The 16,815-nt window shown below is 39.6% G+C and overlaps 1 protein-coding gene across 4 annotated transcripts in view; it reads left to right on the top strand.

Annotated features, from left to right (window-relative positions):
* Positions 1–16,815, top strand: part of LOC117305920 (alpha-aminoadipic semialdehyde synthase, mitochondrial-like) — a 52,443-nt gene that overhangs the window by 12,722 nt on the left and 22,906 nt on the right. For all 4 annotated transcript variants that reach the window (XM_033790808.1, XM_033790809.1, XM_033790805.1 and 1 more), the window contains exons 3-11: positions 632–808; positions 2,355–2,507; positions 3,305–3,451; positions 5,538–5,616; positions 7,704–7,831; positions 9,834–10,117; positions 12,501–12,612; positions 13,820–13,879; positions 15,571–15,644. In XM_033790808.1, coding sequence (XP_033646699.1) covers positions 632–808; positions 2,355–2,507; positions 3,305–3,451; positions 5,538–5,616; positions 7,704–7,831; positions 9,834–10,117; positions 12,501–12,612; positions 13,820–13,879; positions 15,571–15,644 — 1,214 coding nt within the window. The remainder of the gene's footprint in view (positions 1–631; positions 809–2,354; positions 2,508–3,304; positions 3,452–5,537; positions 5,617–7,703; positions 7,832–9,833; positions 10,118–12,500; positions 12,613–13,819; positions 13,880–15,570; positions 15,645–16,815) is intronic.

Raw genomic sequence — 16,815 nt, 5'->3', positions numbered from 1 at the left:
TGGAAATTTGCGTGCTGCGTGCTTTGAAGATGTACACGTTTGGATGCGCATATGGTTTGCCCTACAAGATGGCGACTTTTCATAGCAAAAAGGGGTTATTCAATACGGTCTATACTGCAGCACCTCTCCTAACTGGTACTAGAAAGTTAGTTCACATCACCCCAATACTCTATAAACTACACTGGCTACCTGTCAATCAGCGAATTCAATTCAAAACAGTCATACATGTTCTCAATTTCAAGGCACTACATGGTTCAGCTCCACCCTTCATACACAATCTCTTGACACACCGTACAACTAGACCAGGTCTAAGATTTATCAGCAATATGCTCCATGTTCCTCGAACTCGCCTGGCCAGTTACGGGGACAGGGCTTACTCCAACATGGCACCAAGATTCTGCAACTCACTTCCGGAATACCTCAGACATATCCACAACATCACTCTCTTCCAGCAGAAACTCAAACCACACTTGTTCTTGCTTGCTTTCCAACATCTTGACAAAACATGACCGGCGCCTTTGAATGTTTTTAGTTTTCAGTAAAGTGCGCCTTATAAATGCTGTAGTTTATTATTATTATTATTACTTCAGTAAGACTCCAATTTTGTCTTTGTTTGATCGTTCTATCTCAGGATTACTTGAAGGCAGGAGCAGTCATCCAAGAGGACCTGATGGAAGCCTCCCTAATCCTTGGTGTCAAGCAGGTGCCAATACAGCGTCTTCTAGCTAATAAGACCTACTGTTTCTTCTCACACACCATCAAAGCACAGAGCGAGAACATGCCCCTCTTAGATGCCATTCTAGATAAGGTTTGTATCAGATGAATTATTGAGGTGTGTCTTTACCCTCCAATACTTGCGACTGTTTATGGTTATAATAATAATATTGGTTTCTTATATAGCACTTCAATCTGTCACTCTGTGACACTTGAGGCACTTCCTGCAAGGTATGTGGGACTATCGTTTGAATTATGAAACCTATATATAGTGTTCATGTACATGTACTCCTTTTAACTATCACCATGTAGCGCTGCCAATCAAACCAGGAACACTGGGGTGAACCCCCTTCTATTTTCAAAAGTGCACTGGGTTTTTTAACGTGCGTTACGTACATGTAACACACAGGACCATTGGCTTTACGTCCAATCCGAAGGACACATCATGGTTAAAGACACTGGTGGACACTATTGGTAATTGTCATAGACCAGTCTTCTCACTTGGTGTATCTATGCAAAAAATAACAAACCTGTGAAAATTTGAACTCAATTGGCCTTCAAAGTTGCGAGATAAGAATGAGAAAAAAAACACCCTTGCCATGCGAAGTTGTGTGCATTTACATGGTTGAATTGGAGACCTCACAATCATATTCTGAGGTCTCGAAAACGTTGTTACTTCAGAGGGAGCCGTTTCTCACAATGTTTTATACTATCAACATCTCTCTATTGATTGCTAACAAGTAAGTTTTTATGCTAACAACTATTTTGAGCAATTACCAATAGTATCCAGTGCCTTTAAGTGTCTTTGCTTATGGACACAGGTGTCACGACTAGGACTCGTACCCACACTCTGCTGTTCAGAAACATCAAACCTTGATGGTGTTTTAAACCGTTACGCCACGACATGCCACATGTTATGAAGGCTTTGGTATTTTCCTCTGCCTTTCACGTCTGTGGTCCCCAGTTTGAATCACTTGGTTTTCAGAACTGTAACACTTGTGTCCTTAAGCAAGACGCTTGACCCTTATTGCTTCATCATTTGGGTGGGACATACAAAAGCGGTGTGTTGAAAACTATTAATATGTTTAAAAGACCCCAGTACAATAATCGCTGGGAGAAGGGATTCGTCCCAGCATTTGTGGCATCCGATGCACTTCCATATCGCATTCTGAACAGGCTTTGATGAGAATCATTCTTAGGGTGCTCCCTAACTTGGCACATCAAGCCCATGCGCGCAATCTGAATGCCAGTTTACACAAATCTCGCCTAAAATGCAAACATATTCAAACTATTTATTTTTTCGATACTTTGTCTTTTTTTCCGCCAATAACATTTCTTTTCTAAGCTCCCTTGGGAGTATACAGCCCCTGGTTGCCGTAGTGCTCCAGTGGCTTCTTCAGTCACGAAATGAACCTCTACCCTCGCAGGTACCCATTTATACCCCTGGGTGAAGAGAAACAATTATAGTAAAGTATTCTGCTTAAGGACACAACCGTCACAATGGGATTCAAACCCACATCCCAATGACTAAACCACCAGAACTTGAATTCAAAGCTCTTAACCACTCGGCCATGAGAGAAAGACCTTTACAGTTGGATCTTAAGATGTAATACTATGTCTTTTTTTGTTTTTTCTGGCAGAATATTCGGCTGATTGATTATGAGAAGATTGTGGATGAGAATGGTAAGAGGCTCGTAGCTTTTGGGAAATTCGCCGGCATTGCTGGTATGCTGAACATCCTTCATGGAATCGGTCTTAGACTGTTGGCATTGGGGCATCATACACCATTCATTGTAAGTTTGACCTTTAACCTGACATGACCTACCCTATTATATAGAGCAAGATCGAGTGGGCACATTTAGTCGGCTACTGACCAGCAACGTACAAGTGCAGTGAGGCACTAACTCAAACGACTCGTTTGGAAGTCTAGTCAACTATCGGTACCATGGTATTCAACACTCCATTGCCTTCCGCCTTTTTGCTATAGCGTCACTGGTTCCCCTCTGCGCTTTACTCAAGTCAGCATGGAACAGGCTATTGGGACCAGTGAAGAAACCATGGTCATGAACTGGTTCCAAATGGTCAACCACAGTAGTCAACCAATGGTCGGTCGACCAGCCTTGGTTTGAGTCAAAATAGTTAATCTTTAGTTAAAACCATTGTGTACACTCCAACTTGCTCCAATCGGTTGACAGCCTGCACTAGATATCACATGGTAAATGCATCCACACAGTACACAGTCAACCCTCCGACTATGTGACCATTCAATTTCATCCACTGTAGTTTTGAATGAGTTGCTCTTTGCAAGCCTGCATTAGATGTCACATGGTAAATGCATCCACACAGTCATAGTTAACCCTATTACTACATGTACGTGGCTTTTCACTTTCATCCACTGCCGATATTACTATGAATGCATCTACACAACATGTACCATGAAACATCTATTATTTACCACCTACACAAACATTTCATTGTCACAACCTAAGCAGAATCAATAATTTTCTAATCAAAACTCGCTGGCAAATATCAGTGGGGAAAAATGAGAAACCTAGAAACTTTGTAATATTTTGGTTTGTTTGATTAACAGCATATAGCAGCAGCACACAATTACCGTAACACTGGTATGGCCATGCAAGCAGTTAGAGACGCAGGTTACCGTATAGCACTCGGAGAGCTTCCCCAGTCCATTGGACCCATGTCATTTGTCTTCATGGGATCAGGAAATGTCTCCCAGGTACGTTGACAATTAAGAAGTCTAGCTCCCAGTTTTTTTTTTTTAATGCAAGTTCGCCCAAAACAAGGCTAAAAGCCACTCTAGGTAAAGGGCTACAAGGAAGAAAACATAGGATTGCAGAAACTCAGTGGAGCTGGAGGTAGGAATTGATATTCCTCTTAAAAGATGGCAGATCATAGGATGAAGGGAAACATGCACCAGGCAAGGAGCTCCAAAGAGATGCAGTACGAGGGAAAAAACTACTGGAGTAGCTCTTTGTTCTACATCTCGGCACAGCCACAGTATAATAAAGCAGAAAGCCTGGTCTCACCTTTCGATTTGCAGTTTGGTGGTTTACCACGCTGCCTTTTGTCAAATCTATGTTGTTACAGACTAAATATACTATAGACCACTCTTTTGCAAAAAGATAGTTACTGGCCTGGCGTTTCAACCCCAGCATGCACAGGAGAGTCTTTCTTGAAGGCTAAATGACAAAACAACAAACTTAAACAGGTAACTTGAGTGTATAAGCAGTAAAGTATAATGATTCAATGTTAATCAAATTGTAAAGTTTTAGATGGTTATTTTTCTTTTAAATTCAATTTCTTGACTTGTCAGGTTGTGAATAATTATTAAATTGAATTATTCATTAAATAAACTTCATATTGAATATTGCTTATTTATCTGTTTTCAAAAACTCATGATTGTAACTCATTATTTATATGTATTCTTTTTGAAGAGGCCAGACCCTGTACAAGCCTGGGCTTCCTGTGTGCGACCTCCCCATACTGTTATAAAGTTCTTTTATTAGTTTTTCCCTTACATTGTTCATGTACATATGGTATGGAAAATAAACCTGAAACCTGAAACCTGAAGTGGAAATACATGAATAGAGAAGGTCAGAAAGCACAAAGAAAGAAAGAAAACAATGGGGTAAATAACGAATAGGGAGACGAGGGGGAGGGTTGCAGGAAGGGGCTGGTTTAGACCACAAGAAGATGGAAACACGAAGGATAATATCTGTGGCGTGTTATGGCCGAGCCCTTCAAAGCACCGGATTCACGCTCTGGTGTTTGATCAGCAGGGTGTGGGCTTGAGTCCTGGGCGTGACACTTGCTATGTAAAATTAGGGAGGTACGTAGTGCTTTCTGCTCTACCGGCCAGGCTTTGGACTGATGATACCCAGGCCTACATCCATATGGACTGTAAAGGGGGTAATCCTGTTTCAGCCTTAGGAGTAGGTGGCAACGGCCTCTGGAATAAAAAATATTTGTATCCCACACATTGAAGTGGCCTTTGTGGCTTTCAGGCCTTGTTTGCCTGGCGACTTGCAAAACAAATACAAATAAAAATTAAAGGGTGGGAAAAGGGAGAAAAAGTAATTAATTAATGAATTAGTTTGTAACCTCACAGCTCCAGTTTTTGCCAGCTGTAAGTGCAAAGCAAAAACAAAAGGCAACAGTTTGTGACATTGTTACACAAATTTTTTCAAATAGTGCAGAATTTGGGGGAAACAAAGCAACCAATTATGGGAAGTATATTATTTAATTGACAGTTTGCCGAAAATGTTGAATTTGTTCAAAACATTTGTTAGAAAAAATTGAATGTTTTGGTATCATTCGTGCATCCATGCCAACCAGAGAGGTTTGTTTGTCAACAATGAAAAGATCTATTACTTTGTTACGCATTCAGGGTGGGGCAAGACACCAACTTGGTCACCCTTAACGGGGTTTGGGTACTTTTTGTAGGACACAAAACACAATGTCCACAGATTAAAATTAAATTAACACAGTTTGAAGATAAGAAAGCATCCCTTACTGAGATGCTGTAAATTTTAGGAAATGAGTAAAAAAATGTCCTTAAAAATAATTTACGTCTCGGGTTATGTACTGGTATTTACGTGACTTTTCTGAAAACGTCCCTCTGTGATTTTCACCTTTTTTTCCCTTAAAAAACTTGACGACTAATGATTCAAATAAAGCTGAAACTTCTACAGGTAAATTATTTTACAAACATCTTCAGTTACAGTGATAAGGGCTTCATGTCAAGGCCAAAAAACTTGATCTAAGAAAAAGTATCAAAACCCTTATGTTTGTTTTTCTTGTAGGGAGCCCAAGAAGTGATCGCCGACCTTCCAGTGGAATACGTTGAGCCTCATGACTTGAGAAAAGCAGTGGAGAAGGGAGGTAAGATTCTGGTCATGGTATCCTGGTTTGTTGGTCTGGACCCAATTTTATAGAGTTGCTTAGCGGCCAATTTTGTGCTTACTGTGAGATTTCCATTTCATAACGCTGCTTCTGTAAGCACACCAAAAGGTGTGCTAACCTCCTGGTGCTTACTGCACGAGAAAAAAAAGACATCACAATGCAAATCCATGGTGAACGCGCAATATGACCGCCTAACTTTTCTTGCACCTTAGCAAATTGTTCTGCTACAGTTAAGCAGCGCTATGAAATTGGTCCCAGATTGGTCCTCATCCAAAGAAAGAACGTAGTTGCGCTCTAACAGTAGCTTCTTATATAGCGCGCATATCAGTCACTCAGTGTACTCAATAGTAGCTTCTTATATAGCGCGCATATCAGTCACTCAGTGTACTCAATAGTGGCTTCTTATATAGCGCGCATATCAGTCACTCAGTGCACTCAATAGTAGCTTCTTATATAGCGTGCATATCAGTCACTCAGTGTACTCAATAGTAGCTTCTTATATAGCGCGCATATCAGTCACTCAGTGTACTCAATAGTAGCTTCTTATATAGCGCGCATATCAGTCACTCAGTGCACTCAATAGTAGCTTCTTATATAGCGCGCATATCAGTCACTCAGTGTACTCAATAGTAGCTTCTTATATAGCGCGCATATCAGTCACTCAGTGCACTCAATAGTAGCTTCTTATATAGCGCGCATATCAGTCACTCAGTGCACTCAATAGTAGCTTCTTATATAGCGCGCATATCAGTCACTCAGTGCACTCAATAGTAGCTTCTTATATAGCGCGCATATCAGTCACTCAGTGTACTCAATAGTAGCTTCTTATATAGCGCGCATATCAGTCACTCAGTGCACTCAACGCACTTTAGCATACAGTATTTTCCTGCAAGGTATGTGGGACTTTGTTTAAATTAGGAGACTTATACTCCTTTTACATCCAGCCAGGAACACCGGGGCGAACCCCTTCTTTTTCGATAAGTGCACTGGGTTCTTTTACGTGTGTTACACATAACTGAACCAATGGTCCCATCCAAAGGATGAAGCATCATGGTTATTTAGTGTCTTGCTAATAAGGACACAAGTGTCACAGTCGAGACTCAAACCCAACTCGAATTTGAATCTGGTGTTCTTATTAACCTCAACGCCATGCCAAGCCATAAATCTGTACTATTGAAAAAGAACGTACAGAATGCTGAGCATGACTGCTGACCACATAACACATGTATATGTCAAAATGAAACCATGTGACAGGCATGTATGCACAGCGATACCATGGGTGAATTCCACTTGCGCAAATAGATTGCAACCGTTCGCTCAAATATTTTTGGTCGCGAGAATGATTTGTTGCGCAATTTGTGATGTCAATATGGCGGCGCTCTGTAATGAAGAGAATATAACGTTATGGATCTCCAAAAGAGGAAATTGCACTGCTCACACAAGTTTTAAGAAACAACCCAAATATAAAAATGGCGACATCACATACATTTTTTTTTTAACATTGGTTCTTAAATAGATGTTAAATTTGCATCGGGATAAAGAATATTAATTTTTTGGTTTTTACCCATATACACCGATGTGTGTAGCACTGTATACTCAGTACTTTGGTTCTTGCTGAACTGAAGGTGTATTTTAATCCTCTATTGTACATCATGAAATCAACTAATTAAGTTGTTATTTCTACTCCAACTGACTGCATTAACAACCAAGGAAAACATACTTTAATTATGTTCATGGCAAGGAAATAATGTTGTCAGCTTTGTCCGCCATTTTAAAACCACTCACCAATATTCTCGGAATACATTTGCCTAGGGTTGCTCATGTTCGGCAACAGTGGCAGCGCACAACTCGTTCCACTGGAAATTGTTTGCAAACGTTTACAACATTTATGCAAGTGGAACGCACCCCATGTGACATGCATTTAAGCAAAAATAATACAACGTGACACACATGTATTGGCAAAATGATACCATATTACCATAAGTGGCTTGACAAAAAAGGAAACTGACCTCTTTGTGGAGTACAAAAGTTATTTATTTGATTCATTTTATTTTGTCACTTTTCAGACCACAGGAAGGTTTACGCCACTGAAGTTCACCGCAAAGACCACATCGTAAAGAGAGGGGGACGAGGTTTCAATCGTGAGGAGTATGACCAGCATCCTGAGCTTTACAGATCCACTTTCAGTGAAAAAGTAAGTTTTTGTATTATTATTTGTAAAACAAATGTGATATTTGTATTTTTCTGATATTTGTATTTTTGTATTTTTATGTGAATTGCCAAATAAATAATAATTTATATTAATAAAAATTATAAAATATATTAAAAATGGGACGTCTTGCCCTTTGATCGGACGAGTTGGTCTATGGAAATAGTTTGAAAGCGTTTGTTATAAAATGCATATGGTTGGCAAGATGGTTTAAAAGTAGAATACAATGATCCACACAAAAATGCCTCAAAATTTCATAATTTTCCTTATATGATGTGAACTAACATGGCATACGAAATGGCTGAACGTGTTAGTTCGCAAAATATAAGGAAAAACACGGAAGTTCAAGGCTCATTTGTGTGGATCGTTATATTTTACTTTTAAACCATCTTTCTAACCATATAATCAAAATAATCATACTCGCATTCAAGGCACTTCATGGTTCAGCTCCATCCTACATACACTATCTCTTGACACACCGTACAACTAGACCAGGTCTAAGATCTATCAGCAATACGCTCCATGTTCCTCGAACTCGCCTGGCCAGTTAGGGGGACAGTGCTTACTCCAACATAGCATCAAGACTCTGGAACTCACTTCCAGAATACCTCAGACAAAACCACAACATCACTCTCTTCCAGCAGAAACTCAAAACAATGTTACTCTTTTTCAGTAAAGTGCGCCTTATAAATGCTGTAGTTTATTATTATTATTATTATTATTATTATATGCATTTCAAAACAAATGGTTTCAAACACTTTTCATAGGTCTACCAACTCGCCCTATCCAAGGCAGCGTGTCCCTTTAACGTTAATGTGTATTTCGTGTAATAAAATGAAGGAAACCATATAAGTTGATTTACTAGTTGTTACTAGCAAGCCCGAGGAAACCAGTATTAATCTTAGTGCATGCGACCTAGGGTTGGACAAAACAGTTTTATGAAAGTATCTTGCTCATGGACACAAGTGGCACTGTCGAGACTCAAACCCACACACTGCTGATCAGAAACACCATTATGCTTTGAACCATCAAAAGTTTCCCACAGACTTCAAGATTTTGCAATTTGAAGTGCCCTTTACCAAATGAAAATGGCCTGACCTTCTCAAACAAGAAATTTCAGGACTGTTTGAAAAGTATGCACGATTTTTTCACTATTCCGCCTGTATGTTTAATAAAATTAAGAGTCACCTGGAAAACTGTGCCATTATACGCCTCTCTTAAAGACAGTGGACACTATTGGTAAATGTCAAAGACAAGTCTTCTCACTTGGTGTATCTCAACATATGCATAAAATAACAAAGCTGTGAAATTTTCAGCTCGACTCGTCATTGGAGTTGCAAGATAACTATGAAAGAAAAAAACACCCTTGTCACACGAAGTTGTGTGCTTTCAGATGCTTGATTTTGAGACCTCAAATTCTAAACTTGAGGTCTTGAAATCAAATTCGTGGAAAAATACTTCTTTCTCAAAAACTACGTCACTTCAGAGGGAGTAGTTTCTCACAATGTTTTATACTATCAACCTCTCCCCATTATTCATAATCAAGAAAGGTTTTATGATTAAAATTATTTTGAGTAATTACCAATAGTGTCCACTGCCATTAATATTCATGCATGTCGTCATAATTCGTATCCAAAATGAGGCTATAGGCGCCTGTTCGCCACCACTTGGAGTGGCTGCACCTATGGCCTCGTTTTGGGTTAGAATAGTGACGTACCTCATGCATAAATATTAAGAAAGGCGTATTCATTTGGTCCTATGATCTTCTAAGATGAGGCCATCAGCAAACCTCCCAGTACTTCATATGTTCTCCGGACTCACACAAGGGAACTTTCACTGGTTTGTTACTTCATGTGTTTGGGCGATCTCACAAAACATGAACGCTGTCTGCGACAATTTTGTCAGCTCTACCAATCCTGTCTCGAGTACCTTTAAGGTCAAACTCTGGTCTAACCCTTTGTCTGTCTTTTCGACTTGTTATCTTAAGATTGCACCTTGGGCATCCTGCATCATCAATGGCATCTTCTGGAACATTGCTCACCCTCGTTTCCTTACCAAAATGGACACCAAGACCCTGTTGAGTCCCGACATGAGCCCCAATGCCCCTGAAGCTCCAGGATGTCCACGCCTTCCTCATCGCCTCCTAGCCATCTGTGACATCACTGCCGACCCCGGCGGTTCCATTGAGTTCATTGAGGAGTGTAGCAGCATTGAGAGTCCGTTTGACTTGTACGACGCTAACCACAAACACCAGCACTTCATGAGCCAAAGGTCAGTGCTATGGGCACAATTTCATTTCTGCTTAATGCAGAAAATACTGCTTAGTAATACAGGCTAAATCAATGCGAACTGCAGTTTTCATTGGCCAGAACTTCCTCAGAGGAAAAACGTTGCATCCTCTTTGCCCCTTAAAAAATTTAACTTACACTACTGGTCAGAATTGTAGTTTTAAAAACAATGTGTGAATAGCCAGTATCGAATATGACGCCATCATTCAAATACCTGCCCTACAACATGGGGTCTGTGAGCGTGCGCGTGTGGCTGTGCATGCGTGTGCAATTTAAATCAAACCCAGGACCGCTACATGCTTCATTTTATGTAGACACGCATACGACCTGCCCTACGAGATGGCTACTTACTTTCATAGCGGTCTATAACCAGTGTGAAACCAGGAGCCCTATGGAAAAGTAAACTCTTTCCAATGGCTGTACACGATCTTCTTTAATAAGCAGAATGTTCCGTTTGGTATTTATTTTGACCTGTGTTTCCACAGTCTACGCTCATTCATTCTTTCATTCATTCATTCATTTATTGGTCACATTGGTTAAAAACAACATAAAAATAAAATCTAAGGAAAAGAACCAACAAGAACTACTTGTTTTAAGTAAAAAATAAAATAAAAAGTTACGTATACATGTACATTGAAAGACTAAAGCATCAAGCGATTTGACAATGATATTAAAAAAACAAGAACCACAAATTTTTTAAAAACACTGGACCCAAAAAACACTGTTTACAAAGAAGAAACAGCAAACACTAAACAAAGAACAAATACAAACGTTGGACTTTGAGACTAAATGGCAGTCTTAGATGTCTGTTGGATGAGAAGTAAAACGCTTACTTCATCCTGCCAAATATTTGGGTGTGTCTTGACAGATATCCACAATATGTAAGAATATTTTTTGTTCTTTTTTCTTTGGTTTGGGAACTTCATGAGTAAATCACAACAATGAGTCTCCAATACTCCTCACTCTTCCAGAACAAGGTTTGTGGGATGCCATGGCAACCTTGCTGTGGGCGTGCCTACCCAGTGACACTGAGGACTTTCACATAAGGGATCCAGTTGTTTTGGCCAGGCGAGGGCCTCCTTGATTTGCTCTAGTCAGAGGGAGAGTTGCAAGAATTTGCGAATTGAAGCCATTTTGTTTCCCAACAAAGGCATGGGTCATGATCAAACACGGGGTGCCAGACTAGTCTGCTTGTTTGGTTGTGCTGCATTGGGAGACAAAATGGCATCAAGCAACCATGTGACCAAAGAAAACTGGTCCCTCTAGATCTATGTCGCAAATCTGTTAACACACAGCTCTGACTCTTGTGTGTCAAACCAGTGGGTGAAAGTTCCGTAAATTAGGAGAACAAGGAGAAGTCCTCGATTTACCGGGTGGACAAGTGAGCGCGTGTGTGTGTGTAAAACTGACAAATGTTTTCAACTCGCTTGAAAAATTTGCTTTCTATTTATGACCTCTTCATGGTTTTGCACTAATGGTTTGGTTGACTTGATTATTTTTCTTCTTTTATTTGTGTTCAGAAATGTTGTGCCTGCTTTATTAATGTAGGTCGTTGGTGTTTTTCATTTTGTTTCAGTTGACATTTTAAGTTTTTTTTCTTTCATTATTATCCCGCAACTTCAATGACTGATTGAGCTCAAATTTTCACAGGTTATTTATTATATGCATATGTTGAGATATACCAATTGTGAAGGCTAGTCTTTGACAATTACCAATAGTGTCCACTGTCTTGAACAGGTTTGTTATTTTGTGCATATGTTGAGATACACCAAGTAAGAAGACTGGTCTTTGGCAAGAACGTAACAAGTTCATTGACTATAGAAAGCTCACCACTCAATCAATTTGCTTAGATTCCAAATTTAAAAATTACAAAAACAGTTTACACCAACTTTTGGAGAGCGCTTCACGTGGGGGTGTTTAAGCGGTCGATAAAGACACAGCTGAAGCAGTTTATAGCTATTAGTAACAGTGGGTATATGTGTGTACGCGCGTAAAAACACCGACCAACGCGCACAAAACATTTTTACAAAAGTTTTTGAAAGTTTGCAAACTTCAAGAAAAATTCACAAAAGAAACAGTGTGACATTGTCTATAATATTGTAATAATATTTTGATTTTTGGCATAAGGGCATTTATGAATTGGAATCAAAGAGTAGTGACTCGTTCTTAAACGGCCGTTTAAAACCTTGAAGGTTCGTAGCCGTGCGTTAAAGGCCCTTGACTTCGCCTATTCTTTTATTCCCTTAATAGAACATTTACAGTTGCTGGCAAACCTTTTGAGATGGACTTTTTCAAAACCCTGCAAGCATTTTTTCCACTGGACTTTCACTCCCATGGTGTGGTTTATTTTGTTTGTTACTGAATAGGTTTTCCGGTGATGGTGTTCTTGTGTGTTCCATTGACAATATGCCAGCCCAGCTACCTAGAGAGGCCACAGACTTCTTTGGGAATCTACTAACGCCACTAGTACCTGAGATGGTGAGTGCTTTTAAGGTTTACAGTGTTCTTTAAAACTTTGATCAGTAAGCATGCTATAAGAGGTCTGACGTGACTAATGTATGCAAACACATCAACATGATCAAGGGAACAGTTACATTGTGCTGTTGACAAACTCTGTTTTTAACTTTGCATGGTGGGAGTATAATCAAGTGAGGCTATCTTTGTGTGATTGGTGGTGGTTCTCAGAACCACTGGTTTCTTCGATAAAACCACCACAACACATATAAAGAGAGATTATGTAATGTTTTTCCTTGAAAACCTCACTCGATTTAATTCTTACTATAGCAGTGATTACTGCAAGCCATTTGGAGTTAGATTTGTATACAGTCTATCAGCAGCCCATGCGTTAATAAGCATAATTGCCAGGTTTTATCTGCAGCATTTTGTGTGTTTTTTTTCATGCGTGACCTTCGGTTCGAATATACAATTAGTCCAAAGGGCTTCTGGAATTCGGTCATTTTCGGCCTTTTCTGAAAAGTCTCAACCAACACAATGTACCAGTAAATTGAAACGAAGAGCATATCTGTCGCTGTGTATGCGACTCAAATTTTGAAAAGAGAAAATTGTACGTAAAAAATGGCTTCAAAAAGAAAGAAAACAAGTCACAAAAACACGGCAAATTTCCCGTTATGAATGTCGGCAACAGTCCCCAATTAGTATATATGGATAGATTATTTCATATTCTTCCCGTAAATTATAAACGCGAAACCGAATTGTAGCTAGTCCAGTCAGGATACAGCGATTTCCACTGGTAGTCCAAAACCCACTTTACAAAAAAATCAACCATTAAACAGGATAGTTTTCCTGCACGGTGATTGGCTGACGATGACATCATCCATTGATGTGGCAGCTTGCTGTTTTTCGTGGGTATGGTGCCCCGACCGCAATGCCAGCGTTAGTCAATAACAAAAGAGCCCGTCTACTATGAGCTGAATGAGGGTCAGCTCATAGTAGTTGGGCTCTTTTGATGTACTTGAACGTTTGGACGACGTTGAGTAAACTCCCATCCAGCAGAATGTCAGGCTTCATGGGGGTTTGATCAGGAGCACACACACATCATCTTGGCGTGTCAAAATGTATGCAGTGGTTTTTGAGAAAAAACGCAGTGCAAGGCTCAGGTGGTTTGTCATAAACTGAATTACATGTAGCATTAAATATTTTGGAACATTTTCTATTTTATCTACAGCTGAAATCTGATGCTACAAGGCCCTTTGAAGAAGAAAACCTTTCACGAGTTATTAAAGATGTAAGTACTTTGTACCCAAATTCTTTTTAATTTTGTAGAGTCAAAAGATTTTAAAATGGCTTAAAACATGAGCATTTTTTTTTTTTTTTTCACTTGTTTTTCGGATGGAATGTTTTAAGTGAAGTGGAGGATTTCAGAGGGTTTTTTTCAAAAGAAAAAACTTGTGACAATATAATCAACACGTGACCAATTTATTAATGAACATGCTTGTGGAAGTGTCGTGGCCGAGCGGTTAAGAGCACCGAATTCAAATTCTTGTGTTTCTGATCAGCAGAGTGTGGGTTCGAATCCCCAGCCGAGACACTGTGTCCTTGAGCAAGACACTTAACCATTGCTTCGTCCTTCGGATGGGACGTAAAGCCGTTGGTTCCATGTGTTGTGTAACACATGTAAAAGAACCCAGTGCACTTATCGAAAAGAGAAGGGGTTCGCCCCGGTGTTCCTGGTTGTGGCTGCTTAATGCACCTACTTGTAAACCCTTACAAGGTGCTAAATAATTGGGTCTCAGAATTCATCACTGCAATAACCTATCTTTCTGAAAGTTTGTATATACTCAGCGCCTTGAGTACTTTGTTTGGTAGATACGTGCGCTATATAAGACTTTGATATTATTATTATTATTATTCTCGAACCGGCTGGTCCTGGAGAGAGCGCTATAATAAGTTCAATAGATTATTATTATTTAGATTATCAGCATAAAACCTTACTTGGTAACGAGTAAAGGGGAGAGGTTGATAGTATAAAACATTGTGAGAAATTGCTCCCTCTGAAGTGACAAGGGTGTTTTTTCTTCCATTATCACGCATTTGTTACTTCTCGTCTTGACAACGGCAATGCTCTTCTCTACAGTCTTCCTAACAACCAGATTTCCCGACTTCAACGGCTACAAAATACTGCTGCCCGCATTGTGACACTGTCTAGAAAATCCTGTGCTATCACCCCCATTCTGAAACAACTACACTGGCTCCCTATCTCTCAACGAATCATCTTCAAGCTGATGCTCATTGTCCACAAAGCTCTTAATGGCAAGACTCCCCACTATATTTCTGAACTGCTTCAAGTTTACACTCCATCAAGGAATCTTCGATCAAGTTCCATGCTTCTCCTCATTGAACCCAAGTCTCGACACTCATGGGGTGACAGGTCTTTTTCTTCAGCCGCGCCACGCATCTGGAACTCTCTACCACTTAATCTTTGGTCTTGTGTTTGTACCGCAAAATTCAAGTCTCTTCTCAAAACTTATCTTATGTCACAGGTTTTCAATGACTAATTTTGTTGTTTCTGTTTTTCTTTGTGTTGTGTTTTGTTTTTGGTTTTGTTTTTGGTTTTACTGCCCCTTGAACACCCAGCAGGGTGGATATGTGCGCATTACAAGTCTTATTATTATTATTATTATTGTTATCATCTCGCAACTCCGACGACCAATCGAGTTCAAGTTTTCACAGGTTTGTTATTTTATGCATTTGTTGAGATACACTAAGTGAGAAGACTGGTCTTTGACAATTACCAAAGGTGTCCATCGCTTTATTAGCCTTAAAAGTGTTTAAAGCCTACTACTTGTGATTATGTAGGTCAGCTCCACCTGTACTTGATCAAATGTTCCTGTTTTTTTTCCCCAAGGGCCAAATGTCATGCCTGTATGGAAGAACTGCATGTTATTATTAATATGCTATCTGCTTTTCCTTGAATAGGCTGTAATTACATCCAATGGTAAACTGACGGAAAATTTCCAGTACTTAACAGACCTACGTGAAGCCACTATGCCGTAAGTATTCCACAGTATTCTTATATTCATGTTTACTGTTTGGTTTTTTTATTCAAAGCAATAGATAGATCCATTAAGCTCAGCCTCTTATTGTGTTAACCAATGACAAGTGAAAGACACGCCTAGAAATCAAACAAATGTCTGACAGATTTAGATCCTGTAATAAACCCTAAGAAAAACAGACCCATTAAGAACTCACTCTGAAGTAGTACAGTTAATAACGATCCTGTAAGCTAAAAGATGGTAGTCCCAGCCGATTTGTTACCTTCTGCCAGGGTACATGTAGTAGTTAAAAAGCAGGACAGTCTCCCAAAAGATCCGGAAAAATCTACTTCGCAGTCATTGAATATATAGCAGGACAGTTCTCTAAAGAACAAACTCTACCTGGCAAGTAGACACACACATGGTGTTGCCGCAAACCAATTATATAAAGAAACAGAATGAGTAAATTTTTTAATTGGGTCGAACAACGAAGAATTCACTGGAGCTGGACTTGAACCCCCAACCTCCGGATTAGAGCGCCCGCTCCGGATTAGAGCGCTCCGGATTAAAGTCCTCCAAACAATTTAAATCCTGCTACAGAATCTGAACAAAACTCCATCATTTGGACTGCTGCCCTTTGGGTGAGGTGCAGGTCAGAGCCTCCCCCCTCCCCTCCAACATGTATCTTGGTGATGCTGTTGACAGACCAGGGATCTACCCAGGTTTTTTCAAAACTTCTGGGGATTCTTGACATTTGGTCGAAGCACGCTGAATTAAAACTAGGTCATCAGAATGTTTGTACATGGTGGTTATCTTGGTTTTAAAGGCCCTCCCAGTGCAATCAGTTTTGTTGAATCATTGAAAAGATCACTGTGGTTATCTTGGTTTTAAAGGCCCTCCCAGTGCAATCAGTTTTGTTGAATCATTGAAAAGATCACTGCAGTCTTTTACCAATCAAATCTGATTTAGTATTCTCGCTGGTACATGTAGTTAGAATACCCGCATGATTTATTGTTATTTTTAACAGCAGGATTAAAATTCTTCCTACTTTAGTCTGCTATCTATTTTTTGTTTCCTCTGAAAAATTATGGAAATTGTTGTTAAAGGGAAGGTTTTCATTTGGTAATCACTCTTAAAATGTATGGAAAATTAAAACTAACTTGGAAGTTAGAAGTGCATCAGGTTTTGA

Source organism: Asterias rubens, chromosome 2 (genome assembly GCF_902459465.1).
Source record: "Asterias rubens chromosome 2, eAstRub1.3, whole genome shotgun sequence".
NCBI lineage: Eukaryota > Metazoa > Echinodermata > Asteroidea > Forcipulatida > Asteriidae > Asterias > Asterias rubens.
The sequence above is the reverse complement of the archived record's forward strand: the minus strand, read 5'-3'. Positions and strand labels throughout refer to the sequence as shown.